The 23478-nt window shown below is 39.7% G+C and overlaps 1 protein-coding gene across 1 annotated transcript in view; it reads left to right on the top strand.

Moving 5' to 3' along the window:
- Positions 1-683: 683 nt before the first annotated feature.
- The window catches only part of GUCA1C (guanylate cyclase activator 1C), a 40273-nt gene continuing 17478 nt past the window's right edge, over positions 684-23478 (top strand). The window contains exon 1 of the mRNA XM_001363713.4: positions 684-1570. Coding sequence (XP_001363750.2) covers positions 1322-1570 — 249 coding nt within the window. The 5' untranslated portion in view covers positions 684-1321. The remainder of the gene's footprint in view (positions 1571-23478) is intronic.

Genomic DNA, 23478 nt, shown 5'->3' with positions numbered 1-23478 from the left:
TCTGAAACCTTTGGGATAGAAGTTGGATTAAGTACTCGATTCCCCTTTGCCACCTACCTCTGACCATGGCAGCCGAGGCAGGAGCATCCACAAAGCATAGGCTTTTTGCTGTCCTCTGTCACATTGGTGATGGGTTGGGAGGCGCCATACTGCTTCTGGGCTCCGTATTACACTGGTAATCTGCACTAGGGCTTTCTTGGGTGGGTCGATGGGCTTGCATTCACATACCCTCTCTTGCGAGCTTCGTACTTCCCATGCGAGAGGGTCTTCCAACCCAGCTGCTTAGGATTTGGGTAGAGAAGAGGCTAAGCTCTGGCAGCCAGTGGACATTTGGGGGAACCCAGAGATTCCTGGAGCAGACAGAGGATAAATCAACAAATTCAATTATTATAAAACTACATGATATAAACAGCAATTCCTGCTAAATAACAGGATGCACAAGCAACCTTCAGAAGAGAGAGAATGAATGGATATAATGTTGTCTATTATTCTATGAAGAGATTCGCTGACCATTTGTTGACCAGAAATGTGTACCCTTAAAATCTGCTCCTCATCAGAAACCAACACCCATCTTTCCAGACATTCTTCTTGAATTTCAAGGTGTGCTTGACTGGCCATCACAGTATAAAATCAGAATTGTACCACCTAGATGTGCATTTTCTCCACATTTCTGCCCACCATAAAACAGTGGTCCTTTCTGATTTTTCTTTATTCTCTCACCTGTTTTAATCACAAACAGAAAAGACTAGGAATAGAAAAAAAAATGACTCATAGACTATTTAGACCAGACACATCCAGCATCCTGAAAATATCATGACCACTTACAGAGGGCCTACCATGGGCCAGGCACTGTGTGAAACACTAACGTTATTATCTCACTTGATGTTCTTGACAATCCTGGGAGGTGGGTGTTATTATTATTCTCGTTTTTTACAGATGAGGATACCAAGGCACATAGAAGCCAAGTGACCATCCATTAGTAGAGCCAAACAAGATTAGAATTCAAGTGTCCAGATGCCCATTTAAAGTATTTCCTTGTGACCACCTCTTTCCCTTCTGAGAATCAATAAAAGCCAATTTTAGAGATAAGGGCAAGCTAAGGTTTGTCCATGATAACCTTGCCCTATTGGCAGCCCCTGGCACCTTTAGATGGGCATTTATGCTGAAAATACCATCTAGCAGCAGTCACTGCCTGCTTAAAAAATGAGCAGTCTTGGTAATCTCACCAGCTTTCTGTTCTTAGCCTAAAGCTGTAAGAGGTTTACAGCGGCTATTTAGGAGCACGCTTGATTTCGAGATGCATTTAGGGGTCAGTGCATGAATGAAAATAACCCCCAAAAGAAAGCTGCTAATTCAAGGAATCCCAATGGGGGGCAAGGAATCCGTAGCCGGTGGTCCAACTGCCATCACTGCTGTCGAGACCCATGTGTGGTTTAAAAGATTTATGACAGAATGTCCATCTGGATTGCAAACCCTGCACGAGTTCAAGGCGCTTCTGGGTCTCCAAGGCCTGAATCAAAGGGCAAATCAATATGTTGACCAATTGTTTAATATTTTTGACAAGAACAAGGTAAGATTTCTTCTCTCTTCACCTCAATTTGATTGTACTTTTCCATCCCTTCTGCTTTAAAAAAAGAAAAAACCAAAAAACTCCAGAATTACCTGAGTTAAAAAGTAGATCTCTCTAAATGAGGACATCTTCACAGAATGCACAGCTTGTAGAGGAGTGAATCATTAAATACTGTTAGCACTGACTGTGTGAAAATAGTTGGGGGTGAGGCACTGAGCACTGGGAAATATTCTACATGTAGTGAAATCTTTTAAAAATGAAATTAAATCTCTGTGTGTAATCTCATGGCATTATTTAAATAAATCCAGTAAGTGCAGATTGATTTCCAAAGCCTGTTTTGCAAAGTATTTTAGGCATTGGTGACATTTTCTAGAAAAGCAATTTATGGAATTCTGCTTTTTAAAGTGTGATTAGATCTAGATTGGCAGATTAAATCAATGGAAATTAAGAGACAATGTGCCTGTGTTCCAATCAAAGCAGGAGCATTTCTTTAAAAACTGGATTTTTTTAACTGACCAATTTTATTTGGAAATTAAAAATAATTTTGACAGACTTGGGACAAGTTTTGATTTTTAGGAGTTCTGCCTTTTTCATGTTTTCCTCCAGTATGTTTTCTTAAACAGTTGTGTTTAGGTTTTATTCCCTAAATTGTTTGGGTTTAGTATTGGGTTTTTTTTAATGTAAAATTTCAAGTCAGCAAAGGAAATAATGATACAAAATAGGAGCAAATCAAAGAAGGGACTTGACCAATCTAGAACTATAAAGTGGGGAGTTTTGTAATAAAATACTTCGTCTTGGCTATGGCTTTTTAAAGCTTTGTTTTTCTTATTATAAAACTCTCCTCAGAAAAAAAAAATTTCATTATCTTGCTTTCAAAAGAGTTTGTTCCATAATGGACCAAAAAAAAAAATGACCATGTCTAAAAAGAAAGGAGATTCTGCCTTCTAAGAATAAAGCTGGGGAGGAATGGGGGACCAAAAAATAACTAGAGGAAAATTGTATATTATTACTTTAAAAGATAGCAAAAGTGAGAAAATTTTTTAAAAAAAAGGAAGATGGGATTGATTTCCTGAGTAAAGTCAAAGCCAATTGTGTGAATGTGAGGAAATGTATGATCGTCCTTTCAGGCCAGAGAAATAGAAATAGTGCCTGGACATATGATTTTATTAGTATATTCTAATATTCATTAGAAGAGAAAATTCCCTCTACTCATGCAGGGGAATGACTTCTCTACAAGTTAGAATCTTAGAGTGTTGTTTGGAGAACTGAGAATTTAAGTGACTCAACTAGAGTCAAAGACAGGATTTGAACCCAGAATTTTCTAGCTTCAAGACTACTAGCTCTCTAGTCACCTTGCTGCGCTACTTCTCAAAAACAGAAATGAGAGACTTAAAAAAGATGAAATCTTAAAGTTGGTAAAAGTTTAACATATGCAAGGACTAAGTCTTTTTCAGTGTGTTGACAATATCAGGCATTCATTTATTCCTAATTTTCAGGCAAAAACTAAAGACAATTAGAGGGGAGTGAGAGGCAATCCCATCTTTTAAAGCATTGATGTTCCATGAAGTCCCCACCCAGTGGAAGAATCAGTTGAACTTTCCCTGTATTCTTCACTGATAAACAATGAATCTCATTTTAGGCTTCCCATGTCAACCAACCAGTCAATAAACAGTTATCAAGCACTTACTATGTGATAGGCACTGTGCGATACAAAAAGAGGCAAAAGATAGTCCCTGCTGTCAAGGAGTTTATAATCCACTGGGGAAATGTGCAAACAAATCTATATAAAGTAAGTTATATAGAGGATACAGGGGAAATGCTTATGGGGGGGGGGGGCATAATTAAGAAGGATTAGGAAATGAAATCATGGAGGTCAGGAGATAGAGATGAGGAGGGAGGAAAGCCAGAGAGAATGGTTAGAAGGGAGAGATGGGGTGTCTTGTTTGAGGAACAGTCAGGAGGCCAGTCACTGGATCAAAGAATGCATGTTGGGGAGTAAGGGGAAAGAAGCAAGGAAAAGAAGGAGGTTGGGAGGAAGGGGAAAGAAGCATAGAAAGGAAGGAGGTTGGGAGGAAGGGGAAAGAAGCAAGGAAAAGAAGGAGGTTGGGAGGAAGGGGAAAGAAACATGGAAAGGAAGGAGGTTGGGAGGAAGGGGAAAGAAGCAAGGAAAGGAAGGAGGTTGGGAGGAAGGGAAAGAAGCATGGAAAGGAAGGAGGTTCGGAGGAAGGGGAAAGAAGTATGGAAAGGAAGGAGGTTGGGAGGAAGGGGAAAGAAGCATGGAAAGGAAGGAGGTTGTTGGTTATGAAAAACTCTGAAAGACAAACAGAGCATTTTATATTTGATCTGGAAGGCAAGAAGGCAGTGGAAATTATTAAATAAGGAGGTGATGTGATCAGATCTATATTTAGGGAAATCACAAAGAAGTATAAGGTTCCTGGTTGTTTCACAAAATCTTTAATGTCACATAGTCCTTAATGGCCTCCATTCCATTGTGCCTCCTGCATCCCACACTAGCCAAAGTTCTGTGACAATCTTGTTAGGAAACAAAAGGAGCTACACTAAGATTCAGGCATTTCCCAGAAGTGTTGAGATCTTTCTGGGCCCACAGTTCTCTCTGATGTTGGCATTTTGAACCTACTGTAATTGTCAGCATTCCTAGGCAAGAGGCAAATGAATAAAAAGAGAAGCTGGATTTGAGAGCAGGACCTGCTGGCAAAATGATGCCCGCTGCAGAGGAGGCTCAAGTGGATAATGGGCAAACAGGCATCTTGTGATTTACAAACCCTTTGTGGAAGGAGAAACTCAGTGCCAGGCAGGGGAGAGAGAGCTCAGTCCCAACCCCAGAGCCCAATTTCCAATGTACAGAGATTTGAAATCTATTCATTATCTATTATAAAAATTGATATTGGTTTGGGTAGAGTGTGAATCCCAGAAGGGGAAACACAGATGCTTTTTACCTGATAATGAATCTCCATTCAAAATGGAGTGTGTGTGCACATGTGTGTGACTCAAAGGAAATTAAGAGAATGGCTTTATACAACAGAAGGACATTTGTCATTATCAAGTCAATGCAAACAAGATCATAGTGTTTTGTTGTATATGTTGGAAATGAGGGAAAATGGTGATTCATTAAAATATGAACTCATGATAAAACCCAGCCTTTCTAGAACCCTGTGGGAATGAACAGTATGGCAAAGTGGGAAGAGAACTGGAAAGAAAGATAAGAGACTTGGAGTCTAGTTCTGAGAGGAAGGAAGGAAAGAAGGAAGAAAGGGAGGGAAAGGGAGGGAGGGAAGGAGGAAGGGAATGAAGGAAGGAAAGAAGAAAGGAAGAAAAGGTGGAAGGATGGAAGGAAGGAAGGGAGTGAGGGAGGAAGGGAGGGAAAGGGAGGGAGGGGAATGAAGGGAAAGGAGAGAATGAAGGGAAGGAAGGAAGGAAGGAAGGAAGGAAGGAAGGAAGGAAGGAAGGAAGGAAGGAAGGAAGGGAGGGAGGGAGGAAGGGAGAAGGGAGGGAGGGAGGGAGGGAGGGAGGGAGGAAAGAAAGAAGGAAGAAAGGAATTGATTTAGACTGGAAAGTTACAGGGATAGTGAGTTGGGTCTTCCTGATTCCTGGCCCAGCCCTCTAATCCACTGTGACCTTTTAATCCATAAAAATTTTCATTTAAATGCCCCAGCACAACCTGCATTTGCTTTTTTTAGATTGACACTCCTTTCCCTGCTCACCTTTACTAGGAATAATAGCATACTTGATTTGATTATGATTCATGGCTCCAGAACAGGAGGAAGGGGGTGGACAAAGAGGAAAAGTGATACCATATGGCAGCAAGGCAGTTGGTGAGGAGACTGAGGAAGTACTAGGAGTAGAAGGGGTGAAGAAAAGCATGGCTGGAATTTTTGTTTTTTTGTCTTTTTTTTTCTTTTTCTTAGAATAATGCTCTGGAACACTTGGTCATCAATCTTTAAAGCAAGTCTGCTGCAGGTCAGAAATTTTCCTAGGGCATTGTAGCCTGGTGTGGGCAGCAGGATGGTTTGGGGTTTTATTTTAACTCTAAACTTCCATCTTAGAATCATTATTAAGTATCCCTTCCAAGTTAAAAGAGCAGTATGGGCTGCACATTTGGGGTTAAGTGAATTGCTCAGAGCCACACATCTAGGAAGTGTCTGAGAAGATTTGAACTCAGGACCTTTGTCTTTAGGCCTGGCTCTCCATCCACTGAACCACCTAGCTACCCCAGCAGGGTGGTTTTTGAAGAAGTTGCAAAGGTATTGGGAAAGGAACTCTAATATTACATGATTCCCTAATGAATTGTTTCAAATAGCTGAAATTTCTTCCTGAAAACCCCAAATTTGCCATCTTTCCATTTCAATCTTTATAAATGGAAATCTTGTTAGTATTTATTACATGCTTCCTTATTAGGATTTTTCTTGGATAATTCTGTATATTCTTGCCATTTCTTAATCTCTTCTACTTCTGTTAAGTGCCTACTTTTGTCCCTTATCATATCCATTTTGGCACAAAACACTTTAATCTTCTTGAAGAGATCTCTTGGCTTTCCCATTCTATTGTTTTCTTCTTTTCACCCATTTTGGCTCATTTAAATTCACTTACACCCAAGATGCTGATGTTTAATCTTTCTCTCTCCAGTTTGACCCCATCCAGTTTGCCTTGGTTCATAGATCTTACATTCCAGGTTCCTGTTCAATATGAATCTTTACAGCATCAAACTTTCCTTTTATCACTAGACACATCCACAACTGAGCTTCCTTCCAGTTTTGGTCCAGTCACCTCATTAGTACTAGACCTAACTTGTAGTCATCCTCTGCTCTTCCCCAGGAGCCCTTTGGACACCTTCCAACCTGAAGGACTCATATTCTGGTGCCACATTTTTTTTTTTATCATTTTAATACAGTTCATGGGGTTTTCTCAGCAGAGTGTTTTGGCATTCTCTTCTCAAGCCTATCACCTTTTGTCAGAACTCTCTACTAATAGGCAACCCTGCCTGGCATAGTTTATAGTTTCTTTGAGCTAGGCAAGCCTCTCTGCCATGCCAAAGCAGGAACCCCAGAAGGGAATAAATTGTGTATATATATTAAAAAAAAAATATATATATATATATTATTGTGCACAACAATATAAAATTGCTATATATAATTACTATGTACATAATAATTTTATATCGTTATGCACAATAATAAATTATACAATACAACTTATCTTTATTATATACAATAAGAAATTGAATACATGTGGTAATTTTATACTTAATTATAGAGAAATACGAGTAATTACTTTCCCCCATTGGGGAAAGTAGATTCATTTAATAATAATAATGAGCTGGAGTAGGGCTTGAGCAAAATATTGATAAGAAAATTGTTAGTTCAGTAATGGAAAATAAATTTCCCCTGCAACACATATATGTAGATCACTCCAGAGCACAGGAGGATAAAAGCAAATAAGAAAAGGAGTCAAGTAGAAGGCAGAAGTTGGGTGACCTACAAGTGGATGAAGTCAGACCTCAGACCCCATCTAACATTCATAAACAAAGGGTCTTATGCATTTTTCCTACCTTCTATATTGGTAAAAACCAATCAACCAACAGGTGAGTGAGGGGAGAGTAGCAACACTGGCACCCTGAAGGAGAGGAAGCCTCATCCCCAGAGAGGTATTGGGGAAAAGATTCTGGGAGAGAGGAATCACACTGATTGGACATAGGGGTGGTAGCCTCATTTAAAATAATGACATGGGAAAGCGCCCACTCTCAAGGAGAAGAATGCTCATTCCCCCATGAAGGAAGCACGGACATCCTGGAGCAAAAGTCAGTTTTCTCTTGTATTAGTTATAGCTGTTTCTAAGTGTTAGAAAGTTCTTTCTTATATTGAGCTACAGCAGGCTTCCTTGTGATTTTTGCCCTTTAGTCTTTTTCTGACACCTAGATTCATGCAAAATAAATCTGACCCTTTGTCCAAATGGTTACTCTCCAAAGACCTGTAGAATTCCAAGAATTGTAAGAATCATTGTAATTATTGTATGTGATCGCATGTAATTATTATAAGAATCAAATAAGAGAAGGGATGTAAAGTGAGACTATTCATTTTTTACCATAGCTATTTGTTTGCTTTGAATCCTGGCTCTATTTGCTACCTGTATGCCTTTGGGCAAATGACTTCCCTTCTGGGAACTTAGATTCTCTGTTTGAATGCATCACTTATGGCATCCTAACATTCCCAAAGGGATCCCTCCATGTACAACCAGATGATCGACTTGTGGTATAAGAACTCTATGGTTCTGCACCAATTCACATATTTAGCACCCAAGTTCCTACCAACGTGCTTCCTTTTTTTAGTTAGCCAGAGGACATAATTCGTTTGAAAGAGACATTTAGTTAAAAAACCAAAAAGAATAGTTAAAAAATAACAATAGAACATTTTCCTTAAAAAAGCTTGGGGCACACTCTTCCACAAAAGCCTATGACGTTAGTGGGAAGTGGACACCTCTAGGGAATGTGTGTAGTGACGAGTATATGAAGGGAATGTCTATGGCTCAGGCCTCATAGATGGGAGGACCTGGGATCACACAGGGAACATGTCTGACCTTTCTGAGGGCATAAACAGACAACTCACAGCTCTACCATTCAGGGTCACTGATTTCTTCTGGTGGCGTCATCCTGTTTCACTGGTATTGCGCCATTCTGTGCCTGTTCCCCACTAGTTTGGTCAAATGAGATGCTATTTATGATATAAAGTGTATAGTATAGTTCCTGGCACCTAGTAGGTGTGAGCAAATGCTAATTCCTTTCCCTTGCTCCCCCTCACCCCTAGGGTCTACTCCTAGACTTGGTTCCAATTTTCTCCCTGCTACCATGATCTCCATTTCAGCTAATCCTTCAACTGAGGGATTACCTCTTTCCCATTAGAGAAGGAATGGACTCTGTCATCATTCTTTTTTTTTAGAGTCCTAAAGCTTAAGTTTTAGCTCTTTTAAAGGAAAAGGCAGACTCTTCCTACATCTAGTAGTCAGACTAGGAAGCCATTTTCCATAAGGAGAGCCATCTGTCAGGTTCTAGAGCCTTAGAACTTTTCCTGTAGAAGGAAAGGTTCAGTCTCTAGAGGGCAAGATTTGTTTGGAAACATAGAAGAAAACTTGTAGGCATTACGAACTTTTCTTCCTGCTCACAGGGAATATAGTCTGTGTGCCAAGCCTGTACCTGATTTAGAGTTAGAATTGCACTTTAAATCTCAATCATTTCCTGATGTCTAACTTTTCAAATCACTTCAGGAACTTCACCTTTCAACAAATACCTATGGGCTACCTGGATTTCAGGCTCCAGGGATTTTCTTGGCCCTCCAAAATCCCTTGGTGTATCATGTAGATGAAATATAGTATATATACTATATATATGCATATATAGAAATATAGTAGAAAAGAATGACAAAAATAAAAATGGTGGAGCCATGATGAGACTTTGCTCCACATTGTCAATTTTTTTATTTCAAATTCCTTCCTTCCTTCCTTATGCATATGGGACTAGAGAAAAACCATATTTAATAATATTGTAAAGACAAACAACTTTGAAAGTTTTAGGAACTTTGAACAATGTAGTAACCATCCATGATGCCCAAGGACCAGTAATGAACCTTCTATCCCCCCTTTTGACAGAGAAGTGAAGAATTTAGAGTGCAGATTGAGGCGTGTGCACATGTGTGTGTATTTTAACCTACCCAATGAGAGAAGAATTTGCTTTGCTTTCCTACACTTTTGTTTCAAGACATCTGTTTTTCTCTTCTTTTTTTATTATTATGGTGGGAAATGAGCGGGTTAAAAAATAGATTGCTATTCATTAAAAATAATTTTAAATGAAAAGGTGGAGTACTACAGGTATGAAATGTTACATGTAGTTTCAGATGATGTCATTTTGTTAGTTTTGCTTAATTGTACTTTCTTATAAGAGAGCTCTCACATCATTAAAACTTAAAAAAAGTTGATGTCATAAAGCACACTTGCTTTCCATTCCTATGCTTCAGAGTTCCATTTTGGCGGTATTGCTGAGATTCTTCCACTCTGTTTCCCCCACCCTACTCCCTCTGTAAACCGATGCAGAAAGAGGGGAAATTCATCCAATGGCAACCTTCAAGATCTCGTTACCCCAGGACTATGACACAGAGCACAAATTCCAATGAGCTCAGATTACATTTTTAATTCCCAAACTGACCTCCCTAGTATGCTACTGAGAAAGCTCTCCAGGAACCAGACTTTAAATTATTTTAACAGAAAGTCTGGCTTTTGACTTCTGGTGTAATTACCAATTTTTATTAATTTAGTTGATGCCCTCCAGCCCAGACTTTCTCTCCTTTTGTTGCCTGATCTACAAGGTGACTACAATTATTATTACAGTTAATAAGACATTTCCTGGGACACATAAGTATACTAGTAATAAGACATATTACTTGTACACGGTCTAGCTCCATTAGAGTGTAAACCATTGTACTATCGTGTCTTTAAGGGCACTGACCTAGAGTTTCTAATTCCATAGACTCGGTAAATTCTCGTGTGATGATGGTGATTATGATGATAAGGAAACAGCCCCAGCCAGCACTCAAGGGACTTTCCTTTCTAGAAAGATAAGAAGACATAGACTGAGAGCAACTAATTAAGAACAATTTTATGGACTGTCCATTAGGTTTGAGCTCTGTTCTAAGATAAAAAAGAAGATAAAGATGACAAAGTTTGGTGTTAAAAGGGACTAGAGATCATCTAGTCCTAGTCCCTAATTTTTCTTATGAGGAAACTAAGGTTTAATGAACAGAGATGTAAGTTGTTATTCAATTATTTTTCATTTGTATCTGACTCTGTGGTCCTATTTGGGGTTTTCTTGGCAAAGATACTAGAATGGTTTGCCCTTTCCTCCTCCAGCTCATTTATAGATGAGAAAATGGAGAAAAATAGGGTTAAGTGACTTTGCTCAGGGTCCCACAATCAAGATGAGTCTTCCTGACTCTGCCCAGGTATGTAAGTAGCATAGGGTCAATTTGGCTTTGCTAAGATTTTTTTTATTTTGAGTGAGGGTGCCACACTTGTGCACTGGGAGGATGCACTTCTGACCCACAATACTGTTGTCTAGAGATGTAATGACCCCAATGTCACCACTCCCAGGAAACCATCACCATAGTGCTCTGCTGCATCTACCTCCATGGTTTCCCTTACTGCAAATCTTATGGGGACAAGGGCCAGAATCTCTAGGTGTGAGGTCACTTCCTGTATTGGCATAATGATACCAATGTTCTGACCATCGTCTGTAGATGTCAGCACTGCTTGTGTGGTTGTCCTTCCCTGTACAACTATTTTTGTCCCAGGTAAGAGAATTTCTAGATACATCTCTGATAGAGATTTAAGTGATGAATCGATAAACCCAAGACTATATATTTAATGGGAAACTAGGATTCTTGCCCAAGTTCTCTAGCTCCAAAAACAGAATTCTTTCCACTGTGCCATAAATGTCATGGTCGACATTATAGTTATAAAATCTAGTCACATAGAAAAAAAATTTGAAGCACAATGAAAATATAAACATGTTCAAAGTAGAAGAACCTCACAGAACTCTTTCCGTAAGTTCCCAGGAGTTGGTGGAATGACTAGAGAGAGTTGGAGTTAATCAGAGAATACTTCACCAAGAAGAGAAGTTGTCAGTATTGTCTCAAAGAGAATCACAAACTGTTAGCATTGGAGGGGACCTTAAAGAACATCTACTCCAACCCCCTCATTTTTTAAAGGAAGAAACACAGTCAGTCAATAAATATTTATTGTTGTTGTTCAGTCATTTCTGTTATGTTGAACTCTTCCTGAAACCATTTACAGTTTTCTTGGCAAAGATACTAAAGTGGTTCACCATTTCCTTCTGTAGCTATTTTACAGGTGAGGAAACTGAGGCAAACAGGGTTAAGTGTCTTGCCAAGGTCACACATCTAGGAAGTGTCTGTGACCAGATTTGAACTCAGAAAGATGAGTCTTCCTGACTCCAGGTCCCCTGCACCACCTAGCTGCCCCCCAAATTCATTAAGCACACTCACCCTATGCCAGGCGCTGTGCTAAGGACTGGAAATATAAAGAACGGTAAAAGAGAGCCCCTGCTCTTAAGGGGCTCACAGTCCAAAGGTGGAGTTGCCATGCAAACATTCATGTAAAATTAAGTGATATATGCAAGATAAGTAACAGAAAAGGCTCTAGAATTAAGAGGGATAGAGAAAGGCTTTATTGACTTGTCCAAGGTCACAGAGTAAGTATATGATAGAGTTCGGACTTGATTGAGTGTTCCAAACTACAAAGCCTCCTCTCCTTTTCCTTGGCTTAGTTGTAATAGGATACTTAGGCTGGATACTCTGGGTCCCTTCTCTGCTGGTTACACTTAATTAAGATCATTACAATCAGGTATCTCAAGTCTAGTACTAGATGGGCTGAAGAATCCATCACAATCAGTGTTCATGAAGCGCCTACTATGTGCCAGGCTTTGACTATAAATAGGATGCAAATACTAAGAATGAAATGATGACTGTAAGGGGTAAATTTAGGGGTTTTTCACTGAAATATAAATTTAATTGGTTGCCAGGGATTAATTCAAATCCCAATAAAAATACTCAAGTCAGTTTGGGAATTTTATGGTGATTTAATTAAAATAGAGGGAAGGAATTAAGAAGAAGAAAGAGGGAAAGGGGTATAAGATTTCTCCGGCCTAGCCTGAGCCAAGGGGGAGTTCAGAGACCTTCTAGCCGCAAGGCTGCCTCCAAGATGAGGGTCCTCCTAGGAGGATGGCATTTTTAGGAAAGGTAAAGGAAAAAAAAAAGAATCAGTCTAAACTCTGAGAGAGCTCAGTAAAGACGCCTCACCTGAACTAGGCTACTAAGCTTCTCCCAGTATTGTATCAAGGATGCTCACCACCAAACCTGGACAGTACCTGCAGCCACACCAAGATGCCAAGATGCCGAGCAGGCTGCCACCAGCCACCTCTCCTCCAAAAGAGACAGAGCCACCTCTCTGTAAAAAGTGCCAGAGAGAAGAAGTGATGTGAAATATATAGAACATTTTTTACATCACTTCCTGTATCTCACATGTACCAATGGTAGATTAAGCTTGACTTAGGACAGCACAGGGGGTCTGTCAGTTGTTTCTGATTTGTCATTTGCTAGCACATTTCTGTCATAGTCCATCCTTCTCAACACTTAATCCTTAAGTAGGGGTGTATACATTCCTATTTGTTAGACTAAGCATCTAAATCTAAAATTCACAATCCCCCCTGATGATGACTGGGGGACCAGTCTCCCCAGTTGATCACTAAATATAATCATCCTGCACCTCCAAATTCTTCTAACTGCAGGTGCATACAAAATTTCACCTTCTAAGAGGAAACTACAATAGTTAGAAAGAAGAGAGAAAGAAAAGAGAAAAAAACAGCAAAATTAATGTTTGCTGGGCACATTGACAAAAACCAATTGGGGGCAGTCCCCTTTTGGCATAAGAGTATACATTCAAATAAATGTTCAATCAAACTTCAGTTCAATCAACCACACCCAAAGTTCATTCTGGATGTTCTTGATGTAGTGTAGGTTTTTTGGCATCTTTCTGCAACAGTTCATTATCTGGATTTTGGGAGTTAGCAAGCTTCTTTTCTTCTAGATCTTTCTCAAACAAAATTTTCAAAATCTTTAATTTTTATTAAAATACATCACCACTCATAGGGAACTGAATCAACAATATTTTTTAAAAATAAACTTACTATGTACCAACCTTTGGCTAAACCAAAAGAAAAATAGTCCCTAACTTTAAGAAGCTCACAATCTAATGGGGGGAGGAAATGTATAAAAGGGGAGTGGAAGAGGGGTGGACAAGGAGGTACCCAAGCAGGAGTATAGTGTTGTGTTCCAGGGAATGAGAGATTGGTGGTCTGGGACTCTTCCTTAAAGCAGATTCTAAGAAGAACCCACCAATGGGGAAGGGGCCCCCAAGAGTAGGATCAGGAGTCAGCTGAGACACGGTGGTAAAGACTTGAGAGTCAAAGATATATGGTCAAAAGGTCTTATTCAAAATGGAGGTTTCTGGAAGAACTCACCAATAGGAGAAGAGGCAAAAGCAGACTCAGGAAATAAGTATTTATATAAGTCTGTGTGTGTATATAAAATATAAAGTGAATTCAGTATTGATCAGAACTTTAGAAAGCTGGCTCACCCTATACCACCTTAAATGAGACAGCTCTTTATAAGAAAGCCAAATTACCATAGAAATCTTCATTAGGGGATTAAATTGAATAGCCAAAATAATTGGAAATGTTTAACTGTCATAAAAATGATATCTTTGGGCTACCCAGGGATTAATAAATAGGACTTTATGTAATAAATGTTTTTCAAAGAGTTCTGCTTCAGATCCCTGAAATTTTATATAGTCATGGCCAAGGTAACTTTCCATGGAAAATGTCCATGTAATAACTTAAAATTTTTGAAAATTTGCAAGGCATTAGTTATGTTGCAGGAGCTATATTTGAACTCGGGTCTTCCTGACTCCAGTCCTATTGCCTTAAACCATTGAACCATAGTTGCCTTAGAATAAGGATATCCTGGATTCAGATCCCACCATGCTTACTAGTTGTATGATATTGAGCAAGTCAGTTAATCGGTTTATGCTTCATCGATTGGAGAAACTAGATTTGGTGACCTCCTAGGTCTCTTCCCAATCTAAATCTGTGATCCCATGTTTGTAGACATATATTTTCCCTTATGTCAGCAGCACATTCCCATTTTCTCTCCTCTTCATATGAAGTCTTATATGAAGCCATTCATATAGAAAAGATCTTTGGTGAGGTGGGGGGGGGAGTTAATTATACTGCATGTTCAATAAATACTAGGGATGGCACCCCCACCTAAAAAAAGTTAATGAGATTTTAGGCTGCCTTAAACAAGGAATAATGTCAAAGACAAGGAAGATGCTAGTCTTGCTGTTCTTTGTCCTTCTGTTACCTATTGATTGACAGCTCTTCTGTCCTCAGCTTTGTGTTGCATACTTGCCTTGCAAATTCTTTCTTACACATTGCTCGGACCTTATCAGGAATATCAGGATGTATTCTGGGAACCCATTTGCCAAAGATGTTCATGACCTAAAGGTCTGAGCTACTCTGTGAGGGATTTTTATACTCTTAATTCTGCCCAGAACACTTGAAAAAAACATATATATGTATATGTTAACCTCTGATGTACCCAAACTTGCTCTTAAGTGGCAAGTTTGTAGATCACAGTATTACCCAAGAAGGTTTTATTTAAAAAGAGGAAAACAGATGAGAAATCAAAAAAAGAAAGAGAAACCTAGGAAGATACCTACAAACTGATGCAAAAGAAAGAGAGCAAAACCAGGAGAACAAATCATAAATGACTGCAATTATGTAAAGGAACACAACTTTGGAAGACAAGAATTCTGATCAATGCCGTGACAAATTATCTTCCTAAAAGACTGATATTGAAGCACATTACTTTCCTCTTAGCAGAGAGATGAGGAATTAGAGATTCAGGAAGAGGCATATTTGTTGAGACAACCAATGTGTGACTCTGTCTTGCTGGATCATACCTTTTATTAAGCTTTTATTTGGAGGAGAGTTATGGGAGGAAAAACAGTAAGTAGTGAAAATGATGGGAAAAAAGTATCAATGAAAAGTTAAAAAATACATAGAAGGGAGTTGAGGAAGGAGGGCTGGCAGTGAAATAGCTCTTCTAGTTCTGCCTAGCAGCCACTTTCTGATTGGTAAGGCCCCTGACCACCTTTCCTTCATCCCCATTCCCTCCCACCAATAAGGCATCAGAGCATTTCTTTGGGGAGAAAAGCTAGGGAGACATCTGCCATTTTCAATGACTTACCCTGAGTTTAATATTATAAGAGTCTCATAATACATATATATGTATATATACATACACATATACATGCACACTGCCAAGAATCTCCATCAAGGAGTCATATAGCCTTTGTTTGAATTCAGGCAGAGTTAGGTAGTAAATGTTTAACTAGCTCTCTGGAAAAAAAAATGTATGACATACTTTTAAGATTAATTTGTATTGGGGGCAGCTGGTTAGCTTGGCAGATTGAGAGCCAGGCCTAGAGTTGAGAGGTCCTGGGTTCAAATCTGGCCTTAGGCATTTTTCAGCTGTGTGTCCCTGGGCAAGTCACTTAACCCCCATTGACTAGCCCTTACCACTCTTCTGTCTTAGAACCAATACATTGTATTGGTTCTAAGGCAGAAGGTAAGGGCTAAAAAAAAGATTGATTTGCTTTATTAATATTATATCCATTACTATCTTAAATCAAGACAATCAACAAAACAATGAATCAAGCCCTCATCTGTAGCACTTTTCATTGTTCAAAGTGGAAATGCTCACCTGGAAAACGTAACAGTGGGGAGCAGTCTAAATTGACTCCAGCACATCTTTGATTGAAAAATCTCTAATAAGGGAGAATTTAACTACCTTTTCCAGCTCATTTTGCTTTTGAATGACCCTAAGCATTAAAGGATTTTGTTGAGCCAAAACCTATTTCTCTGTCCTCTTATAATTGATTCTCCCTCTGCCCTGTGGGGTCAAGGAGAAAAAGGCTAATCTCTTTTTGTTGGGACACTCTTTCAAGTATTTGAAGACAACCTTCATTCCCCACCAGGTCTTCTATTCTTTTTTTAAAAGATATTTTATTTTCCCAATGACATATAATAACAATTTTCCACATACATTTTCTAAAATTATAAGAGCCAAACTCCCTCCCTCCCTTCTTTCCTTCCCTTCGTGCTCCCAGAGATGGTAAGCAATTTGATCTGAGTTATAAAAGTACCATGAAAAACATTTTCATATTGGTCATTGTTGTAAGAGATTACTCAAATAAAACCAAAACACCAAAGAAGAAACACAAATAAACTAATGTGAAAAAATAGTATGCTTTGATTTGCACTCCAACTCTGGAGGTGGATAGCATTCTTTACCAGTGGTGCTTCAGAGCTGTCCTGGATCATTGGACCGGTGAGAGAAGCCAAGTCTTTCCCAGCTGATCACTGTCCGATATTGCTGTTACTTTGTACAATGTTCTCCTGCTTCTGCTTATTTCGCTCTGCATTAGTTCATGCAGATTTTTCCAGCTTTTTCTGAAATCATCCTGCTTATGATTTCTTACAGCACAATGGCATTCCATCCCCATCATATACCCCAATAGGTTCTGCCATTCCCCAGTTGATGGGCATCCCCTCAATCTCCAATTCTTTGCTACCACAAAAAGAGCAGCTATAAATATTTTTGTGCAAGTAGGTCCTTCCCTCACCTTTACAATTTGTTTCTTTGGGATACAGACCTCGAAACAGTATTAGAGGATCAAAGGGTATGCACAGTTTTGTAGTCCACTGGGCACAGTTCAAGTCTTCTCTTCTGAATGGCAAACCCTCTCTTTTCTTTCAACAAATCCTCATTTGACCTGATTTTAAGGCCCTTCAAAGTCTCAGTTCCCCTCTTTTTAAATGGTTTCCACCTTACCATCAATGACCTGAAAATGTGACATCCAGAACTGAACACAGTGATCTGAACAGTACAATGGGACTCTTCTCCATATTCCTGGATGTTATGCTTTTATCAATATGGACCCAAATCCCATTTTCTTTATCATGCACAATTTATTCAAATGGAGCTCAAAGTTCACTAAAATGCTCAGATTTTAATTTAAATAAACCCTTTACCTTCTGTCTTATAATGGATACTGTGTATTGGTTCCAAGGCACAAAAGTGGTAAGGGCTAGGCAGTGGGGTCAAGTGACTTGTCCAGGGTCACACAGCTAGGAAATGTCTGAGGTCAAATTTGAACCCAGGACCTCCTGTCTCCAGGCCTGACTCTCTATCCACTGAGTCACCCCGCTGCCTGTTAGATTCTTTTTTAGACAGACTTCAACTTCTGTTTAGCAAAGCCTCTTTCCATATTCTACTTGTGACATTTAACCTGAGTAATACTTACATTTACATTTGTTAAATTCCATTTTATTAGACCAGTATATTATACCATTCATCCCAAGGTCTTTTTGGATCCTGACTCTACACACTTACCTCTTCCTCCCAAACTTTGTGTCATCTGCTGTTCTGACAAGCATACTAAATCTATGCCTATAAAATGTTAAGTAGCAAAGAGTCAAATACAGATCCCTGGAGCGTTCCACCAGATACTTTTTATCCAAATTAACATTAAACCATTAATTAACTCTGCATCTAGTTCTGTTTGCGTTTATCATATTGTGCTAGCATCTAGCCTTCACTTCTTTACCATTCCCACAAAATAACATGAGTGCCCTTAAAAAATGATTTTCCTGATTCTAACTAAACTAGATTTTCTGCATGCCCTAATCTACCATTTTTACAATCCTATTTTAAAGAATGAAATAAAGTTAACCTGATACAAGCACCATTTTTGTTTACGTCACAGAGAAACTCAGACGAGAAGCAACATGGACTTTGCAAAATAACATCATTGGAACCTATAAGATGATGAAAGAAAAGATGAAAATATTCTTTATAATTTTTTCCATAAGTGAGTCTATTCCCACTTTCTTCGATTCCACCACAGTTCAGAAGTTCTCATCTGCAAACCAGGGGAAATAGTGTAATTTATTGGCAGCTCTAAGGTCGAGCGCTAATAGCTTTTGGCCATCATTCACCCTTGGCTTCAGTGACAGCAGTCGTCACTGCTCTGCTCTTCATAACTGCTAACCGGCCCCAAAGTTAATTCATGCCTCTGCTCGGGCCAACTCAGCCGTCACTCTACACATTTAATTCTCAGCTCTGGATCTGGTTAAATCCATGAACTGGGACCTCTGGTGATTTCTACCTGTGGTGTGGCTTCCAGGAACTCCTTTTAACCATGTCTGTCTCCCCTCTGCCAAGAAGTGGGCAGTAGGATTCATCCTCAGTGTTCTGCCCTTGGGCTTGGTCACTGTCTTGATCTAGTTCGGCCATATTCATGCACCATCATTTGATCCTTTCCCAGATGCTGAGCACTCACTTCACTCCCAGTCCTTTGCGACAACAAAAACAGCGTCTGTAAATATTCCGGTACACCACCGTCCTCCTCTGTCTCTGATCGTCTTGGAGCATATCTAGAATCAGTCTCTCTGGGTCAGAGAATATGCCCAATTGGGTGCCTTTGAGTATCATTCCAAATTGCTCTCCAATTGTGGAAAGGACTTCATCAACGCTTTTCCCATGGAGGACACAGTGGGTCTACACAGGTCATAGAAAACCCCAAACACTTTAAAGTGAGCAAATGCAGGTTCTGACTTGTTTTCACCAATTTGCTGTTTAGCCTCGGATAAGTCACTAAGCTGATGGAGATTTCACTTGCCCCAGGCATAAAGGAGAACTTTCGATTAAGCGATTTGGTCTTTAGTCGTGTCCAGCCCTTCACGAGCCCAATCTGGGGATCTCTTGGCCGAGTTCCCGGAATGGTTTGTCCTTTCCCTTCTCCCTTACAGACGAAAAAATGGAGGCAAACAGGTAGGGAGTGCCTGATGAGTCTTCCTGAATCTGGGTCCAGCTCTCTATCCACTGGGCCAACTGGCTGCCCTGATGGAACACACGTTCCAGAGTTACCACTGCACGTGGGGATGGAGGCGGTGGTGAGAGAGGGCAGCTTCTTGCTCTTCATTTCGCTAGACAAGTAATGCTTTTTTCATAAAAAAAAAAAAAAGTCCCCTCTATTCTCTATGCAATGGAAGCGTGGATGAAAACTTTAAAAACAAGATCTGGCCCCAGACCCTGGTGCTAATCCGTCTGATTGTGTAACAGGATAACGGTAACCATAGTGAAAACAGGACCGTCTCCCAGGGGGCAATTGTTTTCTAGAAAGACTGTGGATTGCCGAATTAAAACCACGTGGCGTTGTTCCCAGCTGGCCTTGGCTGGCCCCGAGGGCCCTGCACAGATTAGTGGGGCTGCCGGTTTTAGAACAACAAAACAAGAAGGGCCTGCTTCTCCCCAGTCATGTTTGCATGGGGCCGGTGGGCTAGAATGAAAGGTACAAAACTCTGTGGCTACCCACAGTGCCTCGTCACAAAATGTCAAGTGCTGTTCCCGAAACCCTGCCTTGTGTTGCCGGCTGCAATTCATCATTTTGATGACATTTTAAATGCGATGATGGAAATAAAACTCATAAAGTGAAACCAACCATCGTTGAACGAAAGGTTGTTATGGAAACCTAGAAAGAACAATCCATAATAGGCTTGAAAAGGTTCCTAGGATGGTGCACCTGAGTTACATGTGAAAACTAACATCATCAGTACCTTGTACATATCCGGCTTTTGTGGATGATTTCCCCAGCCAATGGCCAAGAGGCTCTGGAAGTGATTCAGGACAGAAAGGAGAACTCATGCTTGTGGCTGCAGGGGACTAAGGGCCCTTTACAGGAAAGGCCAGAGCAAGCACGGACCAAGAGAGCAGTATCCACACCTCTCCCCAGAGCACACCACTTGGAAGCACTGAAAACTTGCAGACTCCCAGAACTTTTTGTTCTGAAAACAGCAACGCATAAAAGACTAAAGCTTGGGAAAAGGCCTCTCCACCCCTAGATGAGAAGAATTCCACTTTAACATAAGTTTGACAGCAACAAATGGGTTGGAAAAGTGAGCAAATCACAAAAAATAAAATAAAATAAAAAATAAATTGTCCATAAAAAACTAGTACAATGGCAGGGAAAACCAAATGAAAAAAACAACAATGCAAAAACAGTTGTAAACAAAGCCTATAAGAAAAATGCCAATTGGACAGGAGGAAAATAATAGATTTAAAAAAAAAGGGGGGGGGGGGAAGACATGAATGTACAAAAATATTTATAGCAGCTCTTTTTGTGGTGGCAAAGAATTGGAAATTGATGGTATCCCCATCACTACTGTGCCATAACTATCACAAAGGTGATTAGTTTCATAAAGAAACATGGGAAACCCTATATGAAGTGGTACAAAAAGAAGTTAATTGAATCAGAAAATCATTGTTAAGAGTAATATTAATATTGAATAGCTAAGTGACATAGTGGCTAGAGTATTGGTTCTGGAATCAGGAAAACACTTCGTGAGTTCAAATCTGGCCACTGACACTTACCAGCTGTGTAACCCTGTGCAAGTCACTTAATCTTATTTGCCTCAGTTTCCTTACCTGTACAATGATCTGGATAAGGAAATGACAAAGACCTTCAGAGTTTTTGCCAAGAAAATTCCCAAAAGGGGTCACAAAGAGTCAGACACAGCTGAAAACAGCTGAAAAACCATGTTTAACTGTGAAAGACTAAGGTGCTCTGGTCAATACAATGATCTAAGACAATTCCAAAGGACTCAAGATAGAATCAAAAATTTAATCCACCTCCAGAAAAAGAACTGATGAACCCCAGTGCAAATGGAAGCATAATTTTCTCACTTTCTTGATTTTTCTTGCTTTATCTTGTGATATGGCTAATAGGAGAATATGCTGTGCATGATTATAGTTGATATATTGCTTGCCTTCTTGGTGGGTAAGGGAGAGGCAAAAGAGAGGCAGAGAATTTGGAGCTCAAAAATTTTTTAAAAGAATGTTAGTGGTTACATGTATAACTCAGCTGAATTGTTTGTCAACTCCAGGAAGGGGAAGGGAAGAGGGGAAGGGAGACAACATGAAGCATGTGACTTTGGAAAACGTATGTGGATATTTGTTATTGGAATAAAATAAATATAAAAAAAACTTTAAAAAGAATGTTGAAGAGGGCAGATAGATATCTCAGTGCCTTGAGAATCAGCCCCAGAGATGAGAGGTCCTGGGCTCAGATCTGTCCTCAAACACTTCCTAGCTGTGTGACCCTGGGAAAGTCACTTAACCCGTGTTGCCTAGCCCTTACTGCCCTTCTGTGCTGGAACCAATACACAGTATAGATTCTAGGACAAAAGGTAAGAGTTTTTTTAAAAAAAGAAGGTTAAAAATAAATTTTAAAATAAAAGCAATCTAATTGGGGAGATAATATACAAACAAATATATGCAAAGCAAGCTATATACAGGACAAATAAAAATCAAGTGACATGTATGCAAAGTGTCGTTTCACACTTAAAGGGCTGTATATGCATCAGCTATTACTATCCTCCTGCTACCCACACCAGGGCAAAATAGTATCTGGAGTGAGGCAGAGAGGGAGGAGAAGCTGGCATTTTAAAAAAATGAAAAGCTCACAAGCATACAATTAGCCTTGATTCCCAGACACACATAACTAGGCGTCCCTTTGTAATTCCTTTTTCATTCAGTGCTGCCTTGGATATTAATTTAACCTCATTTCAAGGTCTAGAATGATTCAACATGAAGACAGCATGCTCTGTTTTGTCTTCAGGCCCCAAATAGCACCAGGATAGCCCTGTTTGGGAAGTAGGGGCTAAAGAATAAGGATGAGGAGGAGGAGGCAGGTGCCATCCAGAGAGGGTCCTTGGTGGAGGAAAGAACGTCCAAGAGGGGAAAAGCACGCTTCCGACAAACTTTGTCCACTTTCTAATTTGGTTCCCGGTCCTCTTTGCTCTAGAAAACATTGCTCTGGGGGCTTATAACAAATAGCCTGTGATCTATGGGACAGAGAGAGGGCCAGAGGCAAGGTCTTATTATCAATAAAGGTCCCCATCATTGGTTCTTGGCTCATTGAGAGGATGAGCTCAGGCTGATAAATCACAACACATCAAAACGCAACACTGAGGCTCCTAGATGTGCATTGCATTTTGAAGATAAGAGGATGGAGAAATAGCTTGTGAGGTGGCCCCAGAAATGCAGGATTCTGGGATTCTCTAGTCCTGCCATGACAGCCACTGGTGAGTTTCACAGGTGCCTCTTCACAGACAAGTTTGAAAAAAAAGATGTAAAATCTCAGGACCAGAGCCAGATCCAGGCACACCATGGGGTTCTCTGGAAAGCCCCTGAAGGAGGCTTTGTCACACAGAGCCCTTTATTTCCAAGATGGAAGAATCTCTTCTGCCACCACTGGATTTCATCAAGTAAGCCCAGGCACCCTTCGAACTCCAGACAGAATGCTTTGACAGACATCTTGCCAGTTAGAATTCAGAGGTGACATTTCATAGTCACTCCTCAATTCTAAGCATCCTTTACCAATCCAATCATATGTGTTTGTAAAAGCTGTCCAGCTAGCCCGAGAGTCTTGAAAGATGTATACTGAGAAGTCAGTACCAGGACAAAATATTTATAAGACAAGGGACTGTGGATTGGAAATCCTGCTCAGATAAATGTGATCAAAAAGAATTAGTAAGCTTTAGCAAATCTAGAGTGTATCCATGTATCTTTACAAAAAAATAACTTAGGGAATAGTTGTTTGGAGGACAGGTTTAGAGATGCGAGGTCCTGGGTCCAAATCTGGCCTCAGATACTTCCAAGCTGTGTGACCCTGAACGAGTCACTTACCCCCCACTGCCTAACCCTTATAACTCTTCTGCCTTAGAACCAATACATTATTCTAAGGTAGAAGGTAAGGATTTAAAAATTTTTTTTAAATTATGTAACTTTAATTTTTTAAGTTAATTTTTTTCTTTAAAAATAACTCATTTTATCTTTATTTTTTCTATTTTATTTATATTTATCTAAACATATCTTTAAAAATAATTCACTTCCCATCTGCTTATAAAAAAGCAACATAGATTCATCTGGAAGACTCTGTGTAAAGGAATAAGAAGGGACTGGTTTTAATCTGCTCTTCTATACTTAGACTCCTTAAAAAATAACTAGACATCAAACAACCTCTGAGACAGAGTGTAATAAAATAGAGAAGATGCTAGACTTCAAAGTGTCATGAAGACTTTGGTTCAAATCCCAACTCAGGAATTTAACTTGATCTAAGGCAAATCAGTTGGGGTGTGGGGTATG

This window comes from Monodelphis domestica, chromosome 4, assembly GCF_027887165.1.
Source record: "Monodelphis domestica isolate mMonDom1 chromosome 4, mMonDom1.pri, whole genome shotgun sequence".
Taxonomy (NCBI): Eukaryota; Metazoa; Chordata; class Mammalia; order Didelphimorphia; family Didelphidae; genus Monodelphis; species Monodelphis domestica.
The sequence above is the reverse complement of the archived record's forward strand: the minus strand, read 5'-3'. Positions and strand labels throughout refer to the sequence as shown.